Source organism: Acomys minous (genome assembly GCF_964271855.1).
Source record: "Acomys minous genome assembly, chromosome: 13".
In the NCBI taxonomy this organism is placed as follows: domain Eukaryota; kingdom Metazoa; phylum Chordata; class Mammalia; order Rodentia; family Muridae; genus Acomys; species Acomys minous.
The window spans coordinates 10,086,111-10,105,690 of NC_140495.1; the positions used below are offsets into that span (position 1 = coordinate 10,086,111).

Genomic DNA, 19,580 nt, shown 5'->3' on the forward strand with positions numbered 1-19,580 from the left:
ATCATCTGGAAATTTTTTTCTTTTAAAATCAGTAAACTGGCCAGGTATAGTGGTGCAGGTCTTTAATCCCAGCCAAGGAGGCAGAGGCAGGTGGATCTCTGTGAGTTCAAGGCCTATGTAACAAGTTCCAGATTTGCAAAGTTATACACTGAGAACATCTCCAAATAAATAAAACAGTAAGCACTGGCTAGGGATATAGCTCAGTTGGAAGAGCTTGAACTGCATGACACCCTGTTCCAACCAAGTAAAAAATAAAACTGCAGATGACCTTTATTTGAAACAGAAAAAAAGTAAATTCAGAGTGCATAGCTACCTGTTTTGAAAGGAAGGAACTAAGACTGCTGCCAGAAGACAGTCACGCTAGCACCATGGAATCACAAAGAAGAACCAAATAAAATGGCGCTTAACAAAAACACTCCCCACGGAGGCCTGCTACAGCTGAGAACATAAAATTTCTCATCTAGTCTAAAACAATGACTGCAAAGCAAACTGGCAGTAGAAACAGCAACTACTTCTCTCTTAGGAGTAACTTGTATCCAAGGTCTCCTGAGACTATCTACCACGTCAGCTTTGTAGCTGAGCAGGGCATGGCTTGGGGGCTATGTTGGTGTTTAACAGCATCACTAAATAACAGTAAGTAATCTTTTAACAACGTCCAATTCCTTTTTTCTTTTTGCATACTGATAGCCATGCAATCACTATTAGTATCTAATTCTAAAACATTTTTCTCCTCAAAAAGAAATCACTTATTATTAGCCAGGCATACATCTGTAACCACAGCACTCAAAGAGACAGAGGCAGGCAGATCTCTGTGAGTTTCCAGGACAGCTAGGACTACACAGAGAAACCCTGTCTTGAAAAACAAAACAATAACAACAAATCTTTTATTAATCTCAGCTCTTAGGAGAATAGACAGTTTAATGCCAGCCTGGATTATACGGTGAGGTTTTTCTTTAAAAAAAAAAAAAAAAAAAAAAGGCCATAGTGGCATATGCCTTTAATATCAGCAGCATCGGAGGGACAGAGGCAAGTGAATTTCTGTGAGTTTGAGGTAAACCTGGTCTACAAAGCAAGTTTGAGGACAGCCAGGGCTACACAGAAGAACCCTGTCTCAAAAGACCAAACAACAACAACAAGAGGGGTGCTAAGAATGTGGCTCATGTGGTAGAGTGCTTGCTTACTATGCTTTGAAGCCTGGCTTCCATCTCCAGCACCACTCAAATCAGATATGGTGGCTCCCACTTGTAACCCCTGAAGTTCAAGGTCAGCTTTACTACAGAGCCAGTTTGAGGTCAGCCTGAGCTACAAAAGACCCTGCCTCAAAGGGGGAAAAAATAGATGCCCATATCCAACAGTAATGACTCACTGTTCTTTCTGCCCCACCCCCACTATCCCATCACTGGCCTCCATTCTGCCTCTACTAACTTGCTGATTCTAGACAGTTAATGCAAATGGAGTCATCAATTATATACAGTCTCCTACGATGGGCCTGTTGCACTTATTTTGTGGGGTCTATCTGTGGTTCAGCAAGAACCAGAACTTCTCTCCTTTATACAACTGTGTTTTATTACATGGGCACACACATTCTGCATCTCTTCTGATGACATGGGGCTTCTTCACTGTTCCAGCTATGAATAATGCTGGGAACATCCTTATGTTTCTGTGTAGATATGACTCAGTTCTCTGAGTACGAACCTTAGCAGAGTCCTCATGGCCAAACAGCTTTCCAGAGCAGCTATAGCACATGCCCATCATTAAAACAGGGAGGATTTTTTAAAAAGATTTTCTTGTTTTTATTTTATGAGTGTTTTTGTATGTATGTATGTATGTGTGCACCATATGTATGTTTGGTGCCCATGGAAGCCAGAAGAGAGCATTAGATCCCTTGAAACTGGCATTGTAAGCCACCACATGCACCATGAGGGTGCTAGGAACAGAATTCCTAGGTCCTCTGTAAATGTAGGAAGTACTCTCTCCAGCCCCTTTGTGGTTTTGTTTTGTTTTATTTTGTTTGTTTGTTTTTTACACAGGCTTTCATATAGCCCAGGCTAGCTTCAAAGTAACTATGTAGACAAGGAATTCCCATGAACTGATTCTCCTACCTCTATCTCCCAAATGCTGGGATTACAGGCCCATACCACCGTTACTTGTGATGCTAAATATTTCTTAAACTTAACTAAAAATAAAATGTGGGGTATGGTGGCAGCTTTATCTACATAACTCCAGGCCAGCCAGGCTATATAATAAGACCTTGCTTCAAAAAGGGGCTGGGGCTGGGGCTGGGGCGCAATAGCAGAACACTTGCCTAGCATTTACAAGGCCCTGGGTTCAATCCCTGATGAAAGAGGATAGAGAGCAGAGCAGGGAATGCTAGTGATCACAGTCTTGAGGCAAGATCACCCCAAGTTTGAGGATAGTCTGGGCAGTGAGACCATGTATCCCAAAAGAAAGAGAAGAGGCTGGAAAGATATTCTGTGGTTAAGCACTTCTTTCTCTTGTGTAGGATCTGGGTTGGGTTCCCAGCATCCACATAGCAGCTGATAGCTATCTATAACTTTCTTTGACTCACACAACACATACATGCACAGACACACAGAAATAGTAATAAAAATATTCCTGATGAAAAAGTTTCAGTCAACACAGCAAACGTCAGAAATTAGATCATCTTATTCCTCTAAACCCTCTACTTGCTTTCAACCAGGATCCTAACAAAATCACACAAAGCCCATTCTGAGTGCTCCTCATCCTCACCAGGCCCTGGGCACACTCACCCCGCCACATGCCTTTTTCAGGGCCATTTCCTGGCTCTGCTCTTCTACAGAACGTGCAAATGGCTTACTTCAGTCAGGTGTTAACAACAGACTGCTATGCTGCTAATACAGAGATCTGATAAGTTTGTGCTCTTCCTAGCCTAACCACATCCAAAGTTGCTTCTTCACTGTCATCTAATACAAAGGAGCCAAAAATACTTGCTGAATCAATAAAACACTTATAAGTCAAGATTTCCTATGTTGAGCCATATGAAAAGTACTAACCCTTAATGGTCTTTGTAATTCTAGAAATGAAGAGTCTTTTGAATGTTAAAGACAGACTCTTTTTAAATTAATTTTATTTTATGTGTATGGATATTTTGCCTGCATGTATGTCTGTGTTCCATGTGCATGTCTGGTGCAAATAAGAGGCCAGAAGAAGACATCGGATCCCCTGGGACTGGAGTTATAGGTGGTTGTGAGCTACCATGTAGATTCTAGAAATGGAACCTGGGTCCTCTGGAAGAGCAGCCAGTGCTCTTAACCCTTAAGACATCTCTCCAGCCCAGGACAGATTCTTAAATGGAACTAAAGTAAGTAAATTTCATTTTTAAAAACTGACAAATAATACATATATATGGGACATTACATGATATTTCAAACAAGTGGAACATTTTTGAGTGAAACACACATGAATGATCCAACAGATTTGATCCTACAATATATCTACTGCATAGCCTCGAAATGCATACAATCCAGATAAAACTCTTGATGAGAAAAGTTGAACCATCTACACAGTTTAGCACTGAAGTTGGGCACAGTGGTGCATGCCTGCCATCATCCCAGCAGATTCAGGGTCAGGAGTTCAAAGTTATCCTTGGCTACATGTGGAGATGAAAACCAGCTTGGGCTACAGGAGACTCTGTCTCACAAGACAAATATGATGGGTGTGGTGGTGCACACCTGTAACCCAGCACTAGAGGTGTCAGGAATCCAAGGTCAGCCTTGACTACATCTGAGTTTCAGTTCCCTCTGAGCTGTACAAGACCTTGTCTTAAGAAAAAAAAGAAGCCATGCAATGGTGCTGTACGCCTTTAATCCCAGCACTTGGGAGGCACAGGCAGGCCGTTGTGAGTTCCAGGCCAGCCTAGTCTACAAAGTGAGTCCAGGACAGTCAAGGTTATACAGAGAAGCCCTATCTCGAAAAAGAGAAAAGAAACAAACAACAACAACAACAACAACAACAACAACACACACACACACACAAACACACAACAAGCCTGATAAGATGACTATATGAAGAACTGTAAGAACACCTAAATGCCCAGCAGTGCATGCTGCCTTTCAGGAGGATGGCTGGGCCCTGCATGCAGCGAGGTGTTACGTCTCCTTTCATAGCTTTGAACACAACTATAGCAATGGATTAGATTTCAAAAACAAGCTAAAATTTGATGCCTTCTTAGTGAGAAACTAAGTAATGAAAACACACTTGGAAGGTGAAATTCTAAAGAATTCAAAAGCCCCAGGGCTGGCTAAATGACTCATCCAGGAAAGGCTCCTGCCACATAAAGCCTAGTGACCAGCCACTAGGACCCCAGGACCCACATGGTGAAGCAACAGGGCCAACTCCAACAAGTTTCTTCTGATTTTCATATGTGTGCTATGGCATGCATATGCATACCTTCATTCACACATATGGTAATAAATAAAATGTGATATTTTTTCAAAAAATTCAAAAGGCAAGAATAAAACCAAGATGGAAATAACATGGAGGCCTAAACTAACAGAGCAGTCTATAATTAATTCTGCCCCACAAACACAAGACAGCAAGTATCTGAGGTAGATCATCAACTCAAGGCCAAGACTACTGAGAGCTCCAGGCCAGCAAATGGGGAAGGGTTCTATAATATCACATGTTCTCTTTTTAAAAAGGCTTATTTATGTAGTGTGTATGTGCACACGCCCAAGCATGAATTGTATGTACATAGAGTTGTATGTGCCAGAAGAGAGCACTGGATCCTTTGCAACTGGGGTTATAGGTGGTTATCTGAACACTGGCTGGTTTGCACTTAATTAGTATTAAGTGCTCTTAACTGCTGAGCTTTCTCTCCAACCTCAATATTCTCCTTACACAAGGCTGACATACAAGCAAAGTTCAAAATCTTTGAGCAAGCCTGGAACACAAAGCAGCTTTTACCAAAGGGTACCATTCCAGTCTGAAGACAGAACCACAACACTGTGGTGGTTTTGGCTACCGTATGGGTCTAAAGCACTCCCACTGCCAAATGAACTGGAGAGGTAAGAGTCTGAGAGCAAGGGTAAAGGACAGCAAGCTCCTGCAGGGATGCCTGTCACAGTAGTTCCTCCAGATGCTCCAAGACACTGCTCAATGTGGACTTAAGGAGAGGACCTAACCAGGTAGGAAGACCCTCCCGGAGTTTGACAAGCATCAAATTATTCCAGGTAACTCCACAATGCCAAGACTCAAAAATAACTGAGCATAAAAGGACAAACAACACTCTAGGAATAAGAACCCAAAGCAAAACCAGCAGATGGCTAACACCCAGTCAGACTCCGTCTGCTGCAGTCCCCAGCTCTGCTATCTCTGCTGCAGAGAATAGAGGCCTCACAACCTCTCGTTGCAGACTTCTCGCTAACTGGAATCTTCTTAGTCTAAGCTAAGGAGAAGCACTTGTGAGAGATTTCAGATGAGGCAGGTGCAAGGCAGGAAACACATAGGCCTCAGAGAGCTGGATGCTCAGCCAGCAGGAGCTTACGGCACCACAGCCCCTGCCCCAGCTATCTCAGCACCTCTGCCAGAAACACCTCAGTGGTTTACATTTTCCTAATTGGATATAGAAATGATTCAGATGTCGAACACTAAAATCAGACCCAAATTATGAAATCATGCTTACCTAGCTTGAAGAAATAAAAAAGACAGGTCTGGAAAGATATACAAGGAACAGGAGACTTCAAGTGTAGCAAACCCGAAAGGGAGCACACAGAATTCTCAGAACAGGAATTAAGATGACCCAAATTAACTCAGGTTGAACGGCAGCTCTAAGTAACTGGAAACTTAGAAAAATAGAATGAAGAAAAAGAAGTTATCCAGAGATGGCACAGAGGGGTATGGGGAATGAGACATGTGAAGGAGAAGAGGAAAAAGATTGCAGACTTTCTTTTTTTAAGAATGGGATTAAGATCTGAGCGGTGGTGGAGCACGCCTTTAATCCCAGCATTCGGGAGGCAGAGGCAGGTGGATCGCTGTGAGTTCGAGGCCAGCCTGGTCTACAAAGCAAGTCCAGCACAGCCAAGGCTACACAGAGAAACCCTGTCTCGAAAAACAAAGCAAAACAAAACAAACAAAGAAAGAACAGGGGATTGAAACAGGGTCGCACCATGTAGCTCTGGCTCTCCTGAAACTCACTATGAAGATCAGGCTGACCTCACAGAGACTGGCCAGCCTCTGCATCTTCAGTGCTAGGATTAAAGATGTGTGCCCACACCTGACCAAAACTGCACATTACCACCTCCTGTTCTAGCCAGAAGCAAGAGTGCTGCAGCAGGGCAACATCTGAAGAGAAAAAGGCTGAGCAAATGCCAAACTTGACAACCCAAATGACCAAAGCAGGATAAACACAAAATGACCCACCTCAGCTCAGACAACACTAAGTTCTGAGTATGTGCAGAGTTGCTTTCATCACTCAACATGAAGTAAGGGAGTCAGTCAGCCGGACACAAAGGAAGCACACTGAGGTGGGAAGCCCTCCAGGAAAGCAGTGACAGTGGGGCAGGGGTATGGTCACTAACCACTGAGCAGCTTGAAGCCAAGACTCAGCTAGGACCATAAGTCAATCACAACTAAGATAATCTGGATATTCCCATGTCCCTGAAATAAATTACAGGTATAAACATTCTCACTGAAAAAAGAGTTGAAAGTTCAAATCCAGAATTCACTCTATGTGAACTTCACAAAACTTTTTCCTGTCTTGAGAGCAGGTCTCAGGTAGCTCAGGATGACCTTGAATTCACTAAGTAGGCAAAGATGGTCCTAAACTGCCTCCACTCCTAAGTACTACTAGGATTTCAGGTGTGTGTCATCATGACTGGCTTCAACCTTTGAATAAATAGCCCCACACAGGCTATAGAATGAGATTCTACGAAAAACAAGGCCAGGTGAAATTGCTCATCTGGTAGAGGAACTTGTTGACAAAGCTAGGACCACAACGTAGAAGGAAAAAACTGAATCTTAAAAGTTGTCCTCTGACTCCTACATATGTGCAGTAGCAAGTACAGACAGACAGACAGACAGACAGACAGACAGACACACACACACACACACACACACACACACACACCCTGCACACACTTTCTAGTAAAATGCGGTAAAGAGAGCTGGAGAGATGGCTCATGGTTAAGAACTTGTTGCTCAAAAAAGGAGAGGAGAGGAAGGGAACGGAGGGGAGGGGAGGGGAGGGGAGGGGAGGGGAGGGGAGGGGAGGGGAGGGGAGAGGAAGAGGGGGAAAAAAAACCCTTGTTGCTCTTTAAAAAGCTCTGGGTTTGGTTTCCAGTACCCACACAAGGTGGTACACACATCCATAATCCCAGTTGCAGGAAATCTGACACCTTCTGGTCTCCTTGTGTACTTGGCTCAAATATAGTACGCAGACGTGCATGCAGGCAAACACTCATACACATATAGAATAACTGTTTTAAAATATTTTTTAAAAGACAAGAACGCTAAAAGCTAATGTTTTCTAAGAACAGAGACAAGACAGTTTATGAAAATTTAGAAACATTCTCTATAAAATCAGTAAGATAACGAAGGGTTCCAGCTTTTGGTGTCTTTAGCCAACATTTCACTGAAACCATTTCACATGTCACAAAGAGGGAGACAGAAGGAAATATTAGAACTACAGGAAAAACAAATCCATCACCATTTAAAGACACTGTCAAGGCCGGGCGGAGGTGGCACACGCCTTTAATCCCAGCACTTGGGAAGCAGAGGCTGGTGGGTCGCTGTGAGTTCCAGGCCAGGCAGCCTGGTCTACAAAGTGAGTCCAGGACAGCCAGGGCTAACAGAGAAACCCTGTCTTGAAAAACAAAACAAAAAAACAAATAAAGACACTGTCTAGCTATGCAGAAAACATGAGATCCTATAGTCTTAGAATGAAATAAAATTATCAGACTTGTAACAAGCAAGGTAGGGGTAACACAACAACATAAGTTCTAACCAAGCCATGTGCTTCTACATGAGGACTGCACAAGTTTAAGGCTAGCCTAAGCTACATAGTTAACTTGAGACCAGCATAGGCTATGGCATGGACTATATAAGAAAACCTCACTCAAAAAGCAACGCAACACAACACCACCCAAATGATTCTCAGCCCACTTTCCTCCTGTTGAGATCCCACTCTGTCTATGCTGAGACTGCTCACACACTATCATATCAGGAGGATGCTTAAGAAGGTGATGGAAAGGACCAGAGGCCAGTCCTCATCTGGATCTGCAAACTCCCGCTGTCTTTGAGGGACACTCTGCAGGCTACTCTACTTCTCTGGGCTCTAATAATTGGTGAAGTTGAGGGAAAGATCTTACAAATGGGTGAGACAGAAAGAGACATCATCTCACCTGAAAAGGTATGATTACTCAGACCTTAGATATAGAACAGAAATGTTCTCAAAATTAACCCAGTGGAGACTGGCAAGATGACTTAGCTGGTCTTGTGGCCAGGCCTGACAGCCTGAGTTCCATTCCTGAAACACATGGTGGAAGGAGAGAACCCAAAAGCTGTCTTCTGATCTTTACACCAAGCATGCCCTATGGTAAGCACACACAAAAAAAATAAGTGTATTTTTTTTTTTGAGACAGGGGCTCTCTGTGTAGCCTTGGCTGTCCTGGACTCGCTTTGTAGACCAGGCTGGCCTCAAACTCACAGGAATCCACCTGCCCCTGCCTCCCGAGTGCTGGGATTAAAGGCGTGGGCATAAATGTAATTTTTAAAATTACAAATTTAACAAATGGAGCCCATCATTCAAGGCAAAAAAACTGACAATAAGTTACAGTAATAAACTCTAGGTCTCCACCATGTGCAGACAGCTATATTAAAGAATAAAACTTCTTGGTACTGTGTAACTTAAAAATGTCAAAATGTTACTGAGCACAGTAGCACATCTGTAACCCAGCACTCTGATGCAGGAGTATGGAGAGTTCCAGCTAAAAGGGCTAAATAGACTCTGCCGCAAAACAACAACAACAACAACAACAGAAAACACCGAAATGTGATGGTTTTAGATTCTACATGTCAGCAGAGCTTTAGGAGACTGTCACTAGGCCACTCAGTGGATAAAGGCATTTGCTGCCAATCCTGACAACCTGAGTTTAACCTGCAGAACCTATGTGGTGGTAAAAGGAGACAACTGACAAAAGCAAGCTGTGCATTCTCTGCCCTCCACCCTAGAGTTGTACACACACGTGTACACACACACACACACACACACACACACACACACACACACACACACTGAATAAATAACATTTTAAAAAGTTATTTATTTTATCAGGGCTGTAGGTGGTGCATGCCTTTAATTCCAGAAACTGGGAGGCAGAGGCAGACAGATCTCTGCAAGTTTGAGGCTGGCCTGGTCTACAGAGTAAGTTCCAGGACAGCCAGAGCTACACTTAAAAATGCTGTCTTGGGGGGAAAAGTTATTTATTTTATGTGTATGGTTGTTTTACTTCATGTCTGTCTGTCTATGCACCACATGCTTGCCTGGTGCCTGAGAAAGCCAGAAGAGGGCTGTGCATCCCTTGAGACTGGAGTTAAAGACAGTTGTAAGCTGCATGTAAGTGCTTAGAATTGAACCTGAGTCCTCTGGAAGAACAGCCAGTAGTGCTCTTAACAACTGAGCCATCTCTATAACCTAGTAAGTTTTTTCATAAGTAATCTACCACTTGTCAAACGTTGGTAAATTCAAAAAAGAATATTCACAAACTATCTGAAAAGGGTTTCTATATACACTTGCCTTTTCTAAGCACTGTTCTTTGTGAGGCTGATTTTCTTTATTTGTATCAGGTAAGCAAATTAAGTTTTACCAAAAAAAAAAAAAAAAAAAAAAAAAAAAAGGAATTTCACTTTATGGCTAAGTTTTGTTTTGCTTTTCTTTTCCTCCCTCCCTCCCTCCCCCTGACCCCCTCTCTCAAGCTGGCCTAGAACTTGCTTTATAGTCCAGAATAGCCTTGAGTTTCTGATGTTTCCATCTACACGTGATGTGTGTAACACTGTGCCAACTTTGAGGCAGTGCTGGGGACTGAACCTAGGGCTTCATGCATGCCAGGCAAGCATTCTTAAAAATTCAGTTATACTCCCAGCCTAGATTGATATTGTAATGAAAAAAGTTAAGATTTACGTATGACCTGGTTCATTTCAAAGGGAATCTGAACAGTTAGCTTACAAGTCTGGCCACAGAACACATATCTGCAAAATGAGAATCAGACTCCTTCCCCCAGAAAGAGAAGCAAAGGGAATACCAAAAAGTGGCCTAAACACAGTTCCAATGTTACATTATTTAATAAAACACATTTAAGGCCATATATCTGAAGAAAACCAGTTCTCCAATTCTTTCAAGGTATTGGCCACGAAAAAACTAAGAAAAGTACCTCCTGAAACAAGTTTTAGGAATAAAACTGCAGTATTTGGAAAGCAGAAGCAGGTCTCAAGTTTGAAGCCAGCCTGGACTATACTGTAAGCCCCAAGACAACCTAAAACAACAGTCTAAAAGAGGCAGAAGATATAGTTCAATTGATACTGTGCTTGGCCCGCTACCATGCACAAAGACCTATATTCAGGGCAGCACCACATAGAACAGGAGGTGGTTCACACCTATAATCCAGAAGTTCAAAGTCATCCTCAGATACTCAGTTCAAGGCCTGTATGGGCTAATGAGACGAAAGAAAGAAAGCAAGAAAGCAAGAAAGCAAGAAAGAAAGCAAGAAAGCAAGAAAGAAAGCAAGAAAGCAAGAAAGAAAGCAAGCAAGCAAGCAAGAAAGAAAGAAAACAAAACGTTTAATACTTTGCCTTACTAGCTACAGTAAGCTGGAATTCCTATATAATTCCAGCACTCAGGATCTATTCAAGGCAAGCCTAGGCTACACTGTGAGTCCGAGGACAGCCTGGACTGCATAATGAGCCCTCATCTCAAAAAAAAATAAAAAGAAGGAAAAAGGACCTAGTAAACTCAAGGCCTTGGGTTAAATTCCTAGAACCCTGAGGTTAGAGACAGAATAAATTTTGTTTTAAGATATCCAAATAAAGCAAATATAGTTTAATGAAAACTGGAAAGCAGCTTGCACTTAATTAGAAAAATTAGCATAAGCGTGCCTTCAACATGCATGTGCTAAGAGGACAACTTGCAGACGTCAGTTCTCTCCTTCCATCATCTATGTCCTAGGGCTAACACTCATGTCAGAAGCTTGGTGGCAGATGACTTTACCTGCTGAGCCATCTCTGCAGCCTACCAAACCAAATTTCTATCAAGATTTTCCCAAAAGTTCAAGTATACTTCTTGAGCTGCCCGCGCGCACGCACGCGCGCGCACACACACACATACACGCGCACGCACGCACACACACACACACGTGATCTCAGGTGATCTCCCTGCCTCAGCCTCCCAAGTGCTAAAATTACAGCTATTAATTTGCTTCCTAATTCCTATGCAGAAGAAGCAGACTGTTCCAGGGACTCTGGGTAAATGGGGAGAGAAATGGCAAATCAGGTAGGCCTGCAGAAACCTAATGCCCTTCAGACATTCTGCTTGTCAGCTCAATTTGTAATGTCTCATATATGAAAATTCCAAATCAAAGGTCTTGAAGGCATAAGAGGCAAACTCCTCTTGATTTCTCATAACCCAATTATACATGAACAAATAAACAAGCCCCCCCCTCAAAAACTAATATTCACTTTCTGAGACCCTGGACATTTTAGATTTAATGGTGCAGCCAGAAACACTTAAGGGAGAAGGTTTTCCCAAGTGGAGAATCATAAATGAGAACCAAAAGATGCCTGACTTGAGAATACAGCCAGGGGAGGCTATCACCAAGGATGGGGTTCCTTTTCAGAGAAATAACCCTAAACACAAATTAGCCAAGGTGACAGAATCACCCAAAAACAAACAAACAAACAAACAAACAAACCCAATCGCAGATTCATGGAAGACCCTAGAAACAAGCCAAGTTCTAAAAACTACCAATAAGCAAGCTTTCCAGAAGCCCTATGTTGTGCTCTCAAGCAGACAAGGGCACTAACTGGAGGTTTTCCACAGAAAAGCCTCCTCTTCAGTACTCCTCCCTGGGCCACACGGAGACTTTCAGTAGCTCAATTTCCTCACCAACCAAGACAGTTGTTCTGGAAAACAATCCACCTCATCCAAAACCCTCTAGTTACACAAGTGGAGAGAAAGGAGGTGCCAAGTTGAGGGAGGCGAGCAGAGACCAAATCAGGGTCAGACGCTAGCGGCTTAATTCTCAGTTTAGTATGCTTTCCACCTTTCCAAGGGCCAAGAAACCTCTCGACTGTCCTGAGTTCTGTGTGGGCCAGAGCTAAGCTAAACTGCTTCAGGGATGAGCCTGGGCTGGACTTCTCCAGACCAGCTCTGACCCAGGCCATTTCTCGTGGGGGTATTAATGCTTCCGCCCTCCCCTGGGTGGCAGGAAGATAGGAGAACTACTGGGAAACGGCACTTGGCGCTGCGCTTCACACACCAGGCGGTGTGCTTTAAAAGTAATTCACTTAATTCTACACCAATTTCAAAGACCACTCAGTGTTTTGGTTCCTAGGATAAACTATACCCTACTACACAAGTCATATTCCAATATCAAAGCAAAGAGCTTCTGAGCCACGAAGAAGTCTTCAACTCTTTCGGGGATCAGGGACGGACACACGGACGGACGGACACACACACACACACACACACACACACACACACACACACACACACACGGCCCCTATCTGTTTCCAACTCTCCCAATTACACAAAACGGAACAGCTGCTGGTGCAGACAGCAGTGACTAAACTATTGTTTGTGGCACAATCTTAAAAACCCTCCGCAACAGGAAACAGCCTGAGGGGAGTCACTCTGAGAATAAAGAAACCAAGTCAAGGGCCCAACTTCATTCTCAAGACAATCAGGAGACTATACAAGCAAGTCAATGCGCTCGCCAGCCCTCAGGGCTACTTTCGCTCACAACATAACTTACTATTATAAAGCCAAGCGGCTGAAATCCAGGGGCCACGCTAGCACGCACCGTAGGAAAGGCTGCAGCTCTCCCATTAGAAGCGGCGCCTTTTGTACAGCCTATGCCAGCTAAAAGGACTCGTAAATCACTTGAGAAGGAAGCCCCTTTCTCTCCTATGACCCAACCTCAACAGCCACGGCCGCTTCCCCGGGCTGGCGCGGCGGGGTCCACCGCCAGCCACCCCTGTCGGGCCCCCCGAGACCACTGCGCCACGCGGCAGGACCCCGACCCCGCGGCCCAGGCCCCGCCCGACGGAGGCAGCCGCGCGCCCCTTACCTCATGCTGTAGGCGCCGGCGCCCAGCTCCTGGCCGATGCCGGACAGGCTGGAGTCGAAGTCGTGCACCAGCCCGGACTCGATCACCTCGTCCATACTGAGCACCCAGGCCATCTTCCGGCCTCGCCGCCGCCCCGCGCAGCGCGGCCTCCGGGTCCGGGGCGAAGGCGCCCGAGCTCCGCGGGCGCGTCCTGAGGGAGGACGCGGGTGAAGCCTCCGGCGGCGCGGCGAGTGGTCACCAGCGGCGGCCCGGGACGCGGCTGAGACGAGAGCGGCCGAGGCCCAGCTGTCAGGGCACAGCGCGCCGGCCAGCAGCTGCAGCGGGAGCGACCGGGCCGCGGGCCGCGCCGCCCTCCCGCGGCCGCCGGCCCCGCGCCTCATGCCGCCGCCCGCCCCCGGCGCCGCTCCCGCGGCCGCCGCCCGCCCCGCCCCACGGCCCTGGCTCGCATCCCCCCGGCACGCCCGTCTCCCACTCCCGGGCCGCGCCCCCCCGGCCCTCTGCCCGCCCGCCCAGGCTCCAGCGCCCTTTCGCCCCGGCCAACCCCGCCGCCGCCGCCGCTCCACCGGCCCGGACGCAGCTTCGATGCGGCCCCAGCTCGGGCTCGCTCGCCGCTTCCGCCTCCTCCTCCGGCCCCGCCCCGGCCCCGCCCCCGCGGCCGCTCCCCTCCCAGGCCCGCCCCGCGCGGCCCCGCGCCTCGCGGCGGCACAGGCGCCTGGGCCGAGCGGCGCTGCCCGGCCCCCGCGGCGTCGCGGTCTGGCGGCGGAAGGGGCGTGACCGGTGGGGGGGCGGATCGGCTGACTGACAGGTCCTCCGGGCAGTCACCGCGGAGCGGCCGGCCGGGGTTCCCGTGAGCCTCTGCGCCGTCGGCTGAGCCACCAATCAACTCAGGGACTAAGTTGGCTGCCATAAGAAAGCCCTCATTGGCTCGCTCTGGAAGAAGTGGTTCCGGGTCTTACTTCCGTCGGTCCTGGGAAATACCCCTTCGTCGGCATTTGCCCTCTCTGCAGAGAAAAGCGACTATGTCTCGTCTGAGGAGCTAAATTAGGCCCGTTGTGCAGAAAATCTTGATTGGCAAGAGAGTAAGCCAGTCAGCCGTCCCTAAAAGTCTTCCCTCCCCGTCCCCGGCAACGCAAGAAGGGCGGAGAGTCAAACTTTAATCCTAGCCCTTGGGAGGCAGAAGCAGGCTGATCTGAGTTTCAGGTCAGCTTGGCTAATTAGCGAGCTCTAGCAGAGCCAAGGTTACAAATAGGATTTGTCTCAAATAAACAAACCAATGAAATTCACAGAACCCTAGACATCTGATGACTCGAGATAGCACAAGAATGTGTGACACCCTCATTATTAGTCTTGTACACTAAAACAAAGCATGTAAATTGCTGTGGGGATTAACCTAACGAAAACTAATGTTTTTCTAGAGAAAACGGGGAGGAGGGGACCGGGGGGGGGGCGGTTATGGTTCAGGCCATGAAAAAAACAAAAAAAACAAAAACGGAGATAACCCTACAAAAGACCAAAGCCACACTAAGCATAGAGGCTTCTGTTCAGGTGCCCACTTTTACTTCCTACAGAAGGTCTCTGTGTCTGGTTATCCCCAAACATGAAGATTTGAGGAGAATTATTCCCTCCATTTTTATCGGGGCTGGCCCTTGATTATTTCTTTTCCACAAATTATTGTTTCCAAGGTATTGGATTTGAGTATTGAGTAGATGGCTGTGGGTCCAGCAATATGGATTGGCCAGGTCTATAATTAACTCTTGGAAAACAGGAAAGCAAAGGGAGGAGTAATTCTCTGATTCTGAGGATGAGTGTGTCATCTGTCTCTGCAACCAATTGAGTGTACTAAAGCAGCAAACATAGAAAGAAGCGAAGCCTCTGAAGGCTAAGAACAGGTGCTAACATAAGGTTAGGGCTGAGGGTGGTGGGGCACGTTTTTCCTCCCAGCACGCTGGAGGCAGAGGCAGTTGGGATCTCTGTGAGTGGCCAGCCTGGTCTACACAGTTGAGTTCCAAGCCAGCCAACCACTCTCAGGCTAGTTGAGCTCACAGCTCTACTGAAAAGCCAGGGAACAGAAATTAGTGGAACCAGATTTACTTAAGACCAGACCCAAAGAAATATAAGAGATTTTACTCTGTCAAACATGTGTCTTTGTAAACAGGGCTCATGGTTCATGTGTGTTATCTTAGGGTTTTTTTTTCCTTTTGTATTATTTTATTTTTTACATTATTTTATTTTTTACATTTACATTTATATTATTACACATATATACAATAGATTACCTAAAGCAAGAAGAAACATAACACAACCAGGAATTACATAAATGTTACATTCTTAGTGTTTTGGCTGTTTGTATTTGACAGCCTTGAAGAAGACATCTTTCCTATCTTGGTGCATCTAAATTTCTGAATGTAAAGCAATCTCCATCACATATTGTCATTATCAACTTAGAACTCCTATCTAGACCTAAAAACATCTTAACCCCTAAATAACTAAGCTTCATTGTAAAAACTAAGCTACCTGGTCTTCAACTCCATGAGAGACTTGAGAAGGAATAAACTTGATTACCTGAGTATGCCAGGAGTGCAGGTTAGTAGCTTTCCAAATGAGAAGATGACAGAGACTGTTTACTACCTGAACAGTTACCCAAAACTCTCTATAATGTTGGAGCATCTTCTTCAGCCTCCTGGCCCAGCATATCTGACAGACATATTTGCGAGGCAGGAACTATTGAGAACCTGCTTACCTTGTCTTGGCAGAGTTTGGCCATTGACTCTGCCCGCATCCAAGCCTGCCCTTCTTTAGGCATTACTCTGTGGTAGAAATGAGGACATTTGCCCCAGTGGCTTGTCTGCCACATTTGAAGCCATCTCCATAAGGAGGTTCTTTGATGTTCATCATCCTCTTTGAGACAGGCTTCGTGTTGCCAGGAGTTAACCTGTCTCATTATCAATGAATCTCTAAAAGTAATAAAAACATTTTTAAATGCGATATTCTGCATGTCTCTGGGGTTTTTGAAGACCTTGTCTACCTATCCTTCCTTAACTTTCTATAGAGTCAAATCTATCTGCTGCACCTAAGATGTATATTCTTGTGATAAAAGTAGACTAGCAACTGACATGACCATGATTTAATCTACTAACATTTAATTTGTGTAACTTATTTCTCCTAAACAGCTTGCTATAGCACTTTCAAAGCATTGGAAGTAAACTTTGTATTATAATTGAGTTATATATTAGTGTGTGTGTGTGTGTGTGTGTGTGTGTGTGTGTGTGTGTGTGTGAAGAATAATCTTACATTTGAATTCTATACCACTTTATCTAGAATTAAACTTATTTTGCATCTATATACAAAATTCTATACCAGTGAATTTAAAATATCTTGTGAGTGACAATTGAGGCATAAAGTTGAGGAGTAGATTCACTAATCTACTTTTTGTTCTATCTTCCCTATATATTTCTATATTCCCTCTTCTTTCTTTTCAACCTCTTTCTCCAAACAGAAAGTCAATGTCCAGTATGCTGCGAAGAATGCATCCTGTCAGGTCTGATCCAATGTCAGTGTCTGGTTCTTTTGTTCTGAAAGCATATAGTTTCTCACAAGCATTATACAGTCCTAAGGTTATAAGGATATAAGGTGTGCGTGATGCACAGAACAATTAAAGCTGATTTCTGCTCTTTGTATGAGCAGGAATAGAAGACATCTGTAAATCTTCATTTGTGCCATATGAAGAATGGCATCTAATAGTAATTCACAGGGGTTCTATAGCCAACAAGAAGCATTGTCTATGCCTAGACTTCACGTTTCAGCCAGTCTCAGAGCTAGTTCCATATGGTGGGATTAGAAATATAAGTTACCTGCTTGTTCTGCAGTTTAAATTCTTCACATCCTGATTGTAGCCCCTTCCCTCATTCCCCCCCCCCCCGATCCCCCCTCCATTCCTGATCCCCTCTCTCCTTCCCTTAGTGCTCAGACAGGGGAGCTCAGACAGGGAGTACTCCGACTCTTCCTCTAACATCTGACCTCAGCCTATCAAGTCTCATCTCTATTAGCTGTAACCTCTTCCTCTATAGCCTGGCAAGACCGTCTTAGCAGGGGGAAATGATCTAAGTTCGGTGGCCAGAGTGCATGTCTGCAGTAGTCCCTATTCTCCACACGTGGGATCACAAGGAGATTGTGCTACTACATCTGAGCAGAGGTTCTGTGTCCACATCATACATGGTCCTTGGTTGATGTTTCTGTCTCAGTTTTGTAGTACAGTTATCCTGTATTATGTGGCAATTGTCCGATTATGAGTGAGTATATACCATGCGTGTCTTTCTGGGTGTGGGTTACCTCACTCAGGATGATCTTTTCCAGTTCCATCCATTTGCCTGCAAGTTTCAAGATTTCCTTGTTTTTAATAGCTGAATAGTATTCCATTGAGTAGATGTTCCAGTTTCTTTATCCATTCTTTGGTTGAGGGACATCTAAGTTGTTGCCAGATTCTGGCTGCTATGAACATTGTTGAGCAAATGTCCTTGTTGTATGTTAGAGCATCATTTGGGTATATTCCCAGGAGTGGTATGGCTGGGTCCTGAGGTAGAGTTATTCTCAGTTTCCTGAGAAAGCACCAGATTAATTTCCAACATGGTTTTACAAGTTTGCTCTCCCACCAGCAAGGGAGGAGTGTTCCCCTTTCTCCACATCCTCGCCAGCATGTGCTGTCACCTGAGTTTTTGATCCTAGCCATCCGAATAGGTGTAAGATGGAATCTCAGAGTCGTTTTGATTTGCATTTCCCTGATAATTAGGGATGTTGAGCATTTCTTTAAGTGTTTCTTGGCCATTCGATATTCCTCTGTTGAGAATTCTCTGTTTAGTTCTGTACCCCATTTTTTAATTGGATTATTTGGTTTGGTGGTGTTTAATTTCTTGAGTTCTTTATATATTTTGGATATTAACCCTTTGTCCGATGTAGGGTTAGTGAAGATCTTTTCCTATTCTGTAGGTTGTTGTTTTGTTCTGTTGACAATGCCCTTAGCCTTACAGAAGCTTTTCAGTTTCATGAGGTCCCATTTATTGATGGTTTATCTTAGAGCTTGAGCTGTTGGTGTTCTGTTCAGGAAGTTGTCTCCTGTGCCAATGAGCTCAAGGCTCTTCCCCACTTTTTCTTCTAACAGATTTAGTGTGTCTGGTTTTGTGTTGAGGTCTTTAATTCATTTGGACTTCAATTTTGTGCAGGGTGATAGATATGGATCTATTTTCATTTTTCTACATGTAGCCACCCAGTTAGACCAGCACCATTTGTTGAAGATGCTATCTTTTTTTCCATTGTATGGATTTGGCTTCTTTGTCAAAAATCAAGTGTCCATAGGTATGTGGGTTTATTTTGGGTCTTCAATTCAGTTCCACTGATCAACCATCCTATTGCTATGCCAGTACTGTGCTGTTTTTATTACTGTTGCTCTATAGTACAGCTTGAGATCTGGGATGGAGATTCCTCCAGAAGATCTTTTATTGTACAGGATCATTTTAGCTATTCTGGGCTTTCTGTTTTTCCATATGAAGTTGAGAATTGATCTTTCAAGGTCAGTAAAGAATTGTGTGGGTATTTTGATGGGAATTGCATTGAATCTGTATACTGCATTTGGTAAGATGGCCATTTTTACTATGTTAATTCTCCCAATCCATGAGCATGGGAGATCTTTCCATCTTCTGAAATTTTCTTCAAATTCTTTCTTCAGAGATTTGAAAGTTTCATACAAATCTTTCATTTTCTTGGTTAAAGTTACACCAAGATACTTTATATTATTTGTCGCTATTGTGAAGGGAGTTGTTTTCCTAACTTCTTTCTCAGCCTGTTTGTCACTTGTATACAGGAAAGCTGATTTTTCAAAGTTGATTTTGTATCCAGCCACTTTGTTGAAGGTGTTTATCAGCTGTAGGAGTTCCTTGATAGAATTTTTGGGGTCACTCATGTAAACTATCATATCATCTGCTAATAGTGATAGTTTGAGTTCTTCTTTTCCAATTTCTATGCTCTTCATCTCCTTTAGTTGTCTTATTGCTCTAGTACAACTTTGAGTACTATATTGAAGAGATACGGAGAGAGTAGACAGCCTTGTCTCATCCCTGGTTTCAGTGGAATTGATTTAAGTTTCTCTTCATTTAGTTTTATGTTGGCTATAGGCTTGCTGTATATTGCCTTTATTATGTTTAGATATGTACCTTGTATCCCTGCTCTCTCCAGGACTTTTAACATGAATGGGTTTTGGATTTTGTCGAA

At 44.4% G+C, this 19,580-nt stretch overlaps 1 protein-coding gene across 6 annotated transcripts in view; it reads right to left on the bottom strand.

Annotated features, from left to right (window-relative positions):
- Nucleotides 1–13,970, bottom strand: part of UBP1 (upstream binding protein 1) — a gene marked incomplete at its 5' end in the record, with an annotated part of 47,999 nt that extends 34,029 nt beyond the window's left edge. For 3 of the 6 annotated variants that reach the window (XR_014774003.1, XM_084754800.1, XM_084754799.1), the window contains one exon: nt 13,320–13,699. Coding sequence is in view for 5 of the 6 variants with exons in the window: in XM_084754800.1 (XP_084610926.1) it covers nt 13,320–13,699 (380 nt within the window). Of the gene's footprint in view, nt 1–13,319; nt 13,702–13,860 lie in introns of those variants that run through there. The other 3 variants (XM_084754803.1, XM_084754802.1, XM_084754801.1) reach the window with 3 other exon arrangements.
- Nucleotides 13,971–19,580: the final 5,610 nt, after the last annotated feature.